The 4,878-nt window shown below is 33.9% G+C and overlaps 1 protein-coding gene across 1 annotated transcript; it reads right to left on the bottom strand.

The window, feature by feature from the left end:
- Positions 1-1,715: 1,715 nt before the first annotated feature.
- On the bottom strand, positions 1,716-2,651 carry LOC100958814 (olfactory receptor 6C2-like). Its single transcript, XM_003790487.1, has one exon. The coding sequence runs from the start codon at positions 2,649-2,651 to the stop codon at positions 1,716-1,718; it is 936 nt and encodes a 311-aa protein (XP_003790535.1).
- Between the last annotated feature and the right edge of the window lie 2,227 nt (positions 2,652-4,878).

Raw genomic sequence — 4,878 nt, 5'->3', positions numbered from 1 at the left:
TTTTTTTTTTGCAGTTTTTGGCTGGGGCTGGGTTTGAACCTGCCACCTCTGGTATATGGGGCCTGTGCCCTACTCCTTTGAGCCACAGGTACAGCTCTGGGAGGTTTTTCTTTTTTTATATAGTTAAGTGTGCTAAAAAATAAAGTATTTCCCTTCATGACAGGTAATACAGATGAAATTTTAGTGTGATTGATGTTATAGAAGAGAAAACTTTGGATAAAACAGCATATAGGACAGACAATTTCTTTAGGCATGGTCTGTGTGCTGTGTGGTGGAAGAGGGAAGAAACAAACAGTATTTAAGTAGAAATGACATTTAAATTGAGATGTAAATGAAGACTAGAAATCAGATGACTAAATGAGGAGAGGAGTATTTTTTACAGAGACAGAAGCAAGGGTAAAATCCTGGAGATTTCAGGAGAAAGTCCTGCATCCCAGAAACATGAGAGAAAACTTATCAACCTCAAAATGTATTAGTAATTGTATAGCCTTTTGAGAAAAATTTATGACTATCTTGTGTTCTAATCTATCTCATCTCATGAAAAATTTAATTACTCCTTTAATTGAAACTTTTAACTTTGACTTCCTTTTAAATTCTCTCAAGCATCTATGTATATTGCTGGTTTAGTTTCCTTGATTTCAGTTCACATTGTGAGTTTCAGTGATATACAAAAATTTATTGGCCTGGTGTGGTGGCTCATGACTATAATGCTAGCAATTTGGGAGTCCACGGTGAGAGGATCACTAGAGGCTAGGAGTTTTGGACCATCTGGAAAATATAGTGAACCCCCTTTTCTACCAAAAAAAATAGTATTGCTTAATTTATCTACATTTTGAGCTAAGATATTCTTATTCTACTTTAGGAATGGGATGTTTTCCCCATTCTTAATAACTTAATTTCTAAACTGCAACTAGGATTTAGACATTGTAGGGAAAATTTCTTATTCTTTTAGAAAAGAGCTTTTTCTCAGGTTTAAGTTATTCTTTTGTCTGTATAATCTGTGGATCTTTTCATTTTAAAATATCAGCATTTTACATGTTTATGTAAATGGGTATGAACAAACTTCAGTATCCCAAATACCACATATGGCTTCTGTTTAAAACTCATTCATAGGACATATATTTATTTTTTGTTTTTTTACTCTTCAATTATATCATGTTACTTATTGATAATGCTGCTTTGAAAAAATTTAGTTACATAAGATTATTAGAGAGCTAAATAAGTTTGAAGATATTACAGAATTTCTTTTTTTTTTTGATATTACTGAATTTCTTTGCCTGAAACTTTACCTGCTAAGAACTTGGAACTCAGTAATTTTAATATAATAAATTAAAATATTCAGCAACATTAAGACCAGAAGAGGCAATGAGAACTTTAAATCAATTATTTTCTTGCAAGTCCAGGAAAATTTAAGATAAGCTTTTTGTTTCCTTGCTTGATTTGCATTTGTTTTATTTTTATTTTTTTTTTTTGCTAGTTTAGAAATAAAATTAGGCTTACATTTTACTAAAAAAAATTAGCATGCCATCTAATTGTAATTTTATCATGGAAGAGGTTTGTTCACAGGGAGAAGTAAAGGTGTGAACTTATGTGGTAGAGAGTATTTGTTTCAAATGTTTGAAAGCGTTATCCTGGGTGGAGATGAAATCTCAAAGATCTGATGCTTTATGGTTTATGCTCATCTTGGCATTTTACTTCTAGACTTGAACATTCTCTTACTTCTTGAAAACCAGTAAGATTTTTTTGAGTGAGTCACTGAATGCTTGTCTCACTTGTTTGTTTCTCAGACTGTAAATGAATGGGTTCAGTACGGGAGCAATGGACGTCATTAGCACTGTCACACCCTTGTTAATAGCCACTGATTCTTTTGCTGAAGGATTGATATAGATGAAGATACAGCTTCCGTAGGTGATGGAGACCACAATCATGTGGGAAGAGCAGGTGGAAAAAGCCCTTTTCCTTTGTTGAGCAGAAGGGAATCTTACAATGGTCTTTATAATGTAGATGTAGGACAAAACCACACACAGAAGGGTCAGAATGAAGGTTAGCACAGCACTCACAATCACCAATTGTTGTATGAGCCATGTGTCTGAGCATGAAATCTTCAGGATAGGAGATGCATCACAGAAATAATAATCAATTACGTTTGAGTCACAGAATTTCAGATTTAGGAACTGGGTAAATGGTGGGAGTATAATGAACAATCCACCCATCCAACAGCAGATGACAAGGCTTCTGCAGTCTCTGCTGTTCATGATGGTCACATAATGCAGGGGTTTGCAGATAGCCACATAGCGATCGTAGGACATGATGGCCAGAAGAAAAAATTCTGTTACTCCAGAGACATCAGTAAAAAACACTTGAACAACACAAAAAGTATAAGTAATTGACCTATCACCTGTTGCTATGTTGTACAAATATCTGGGAATGCAAGCAGATGTAAATGAAATTTCTAATAGGGCAAAATTTTGTAGGAAAAAGTACATGGGTGTTTTAAGGTGAGAATCCAGTAAAGTGAGGGATATGATGGTCAGATTCCCAGTAATACTCAACATATAAGTGAGAAAGAAAAAAACAAAAACTGGAACCTGAAATCGAGGATCTTCTGTCAGTCCTAACAGGATAAAGTTTGTTATTGTGTGATTTTTCATCTCTGACTATTGAAATTTATTTAACCTTGTTGTAAAATTTAGAGATTATTTTACTTGAATAAAGTGATATCAAAGCCAGATAGCAGTAAACAGTTGACTACTGGAGATGGCAAAGTATTTCACATGTATTGAATTCACTATCTTTTGTATTGATATTGCCAATAATTGGGTTTCACTGTCCAATTATTTATTTTATTGTTTTGATAGTTTGTGATAGAATTTTAAATATATCTTAAGAAGTTGTTCTGCCATTCAAATTTCCTTTTTTGTTTTTCACATTTGTAATCAGTACCCAAGCATGATTTTTTCCATGTTACTAGATTAGACCCACAATTCATTGTGATTCCACAAACTTTTAATATCCTTTATATCTAAGCTTTATTCTGTATTTTAATGTGAATATTTTAATGTACTAATAGTTTAATATAGTTCCTAGCTTTGATCCTTGATAAAGTGTAAATATGTAACAACTAATCTGGGCTCTGTACACAGGTTTGGTGGATCCATTTGCAGCTTGTATTTTGTGTTTTGCCAAAACACATGGCCAAGCTTGTGTTTAAGTTGTTTTGTTTTGTTTTAAAATGCAACTTCCACATTGTTGAATCACTCCTCTGACTCTTTGGATTTTCCTCTGTTAGTTTGTAATTTCTACTTAGTATCCACTGCTGTACATCATACAGAGCGTTTTAATGCACAGTCTATCGATATTTGCCATATTTGGTCTGAAGATATAAAGCTAGAAAAAAAAGCATATTTATTTTATACTTTAAGTCTGTTAAGTACATACAGTCTTCAACACCTTGTTAATATCAAGTCAAAATGAAATTAAGAATACTATCTATGCTTTCCATGCACTGTGTATGTGCACAACTGCTTATTCTTGATCTTCAGTCTGAGGGTCACATCTAGAAAGGCTCCTAAGACTCTACGGTCAGCGCTGGCTGCTCTGTATGTGTGCTCCCATGGCAAGCAACTGTTACCTCTATTTTGGCACTTCCTCTGAGAAAGCAAGTTTGTTCAAATCAGAGACTGTTGTCCTCCGCCCCCCCTACTCCGGATAGCTACCAAAAGTAACACAATCCTAAATTTATAATAAAGGTGTAAGAAATATCATGGTATAAATACATACATCTCTAATTCATTGTCCCACACATTCAAACCTAGCTTCCTTCCTATCTGGGTTTCATCTTGAAACATCTTTGCCACAGATTTTATTTATTTAAATTTTATATATCCCTGTATTTAACATTGAATATTTTATTTTTCCATTTGAAACAAGAGTCTGCTAGCAAATAAAGTCATACCAGGAAGGTATAACCCTCCATGCTTGTGTCATTACCTGCCATGCTGACCAGACCCTTAGCTGGCATCTCCTTCTTGCCTTAACTCGCAAGCAGGTGAGTATCTGTATTGCTGCTAGTGGCAATTTTTGCTTTCCATAGGAATCTGCCAGTAAGATATTTAAGCTGGAGGTCAAGAAATATGAATTACTGAAACCATAATTTTCACATCTATTCACTTTAAAATATATTTGTAAATACTTTTCTATCTTTATAAGTACATTCAATTCCATTTAATTCCAAGCCACTGTATTTTTGTAACCAGTTTTTACATCCTTCCTTTTTAAAATACTTATTTCACAATTTTACATCCATTAAAATATATTTGTGAATATATTACAAGTTTGGAACTAATTTCTGACCTGCTAACATATGTCTCTTTGTCTTCTACAATTGTTAAAATATATGCAAACAGCATATTTCATAAATATTGCACAATATCATAATTCTTAGAATTGCAAATTCAAGGACAAAGGAGATATTTACTTAAAACGTCTGTTTATGTTTACCAAGGTTTTATCTATAAACTCTGAATCACTATTTTCCTTCAGCTCATTGTCCGATTGTACAGTAGTATTCACTTTTAAATCACAGAAATATATCAGATGCCTTTTTTTGAGATTACTTACACTTTTATATGCCATACATTCTTGTCCTATAGCTCTTAATTTATACACTGACACCATGGGATAATCATGTGCTTAGTCTACATGTGAGGCTTTCGCGTTTGTCTTCTGCAGATAAAGATTATTTCTCCTTGCTTGGCACCCATAGCACAGTGGCAATGGCGTCAGCCACATGCCCCAAGGCTGGCAGGTTCAAGCCTGGCCCAGGCCAGCTAAACAACAATGACAACTACAACAAAAAAATAGCTGGGTATTGTGGCA

The sequence above is a fragment of the Otolemur garnettii genome, unplaced genomic scaffold (genome assembly GCF_000181295.1).
Source record: "Otolemur garnettii isolate 467f Iridium unplaced genomic scaffold, OtoGar3 scaffold00043, whole genome shotgun sequence".
Taxonomy (NCBI): domain Eukaryota; kingdom Metazoa; phylum Chordata; class Mammalia; order Primates; family Galagidae; genus Otolemur; species Otolemur garnettii.
The sequence above is the reverse complement of the archived record's forward strand: the minus strand, read 5'-3'. Positions and strand labels throughout refer to the sequence as shown.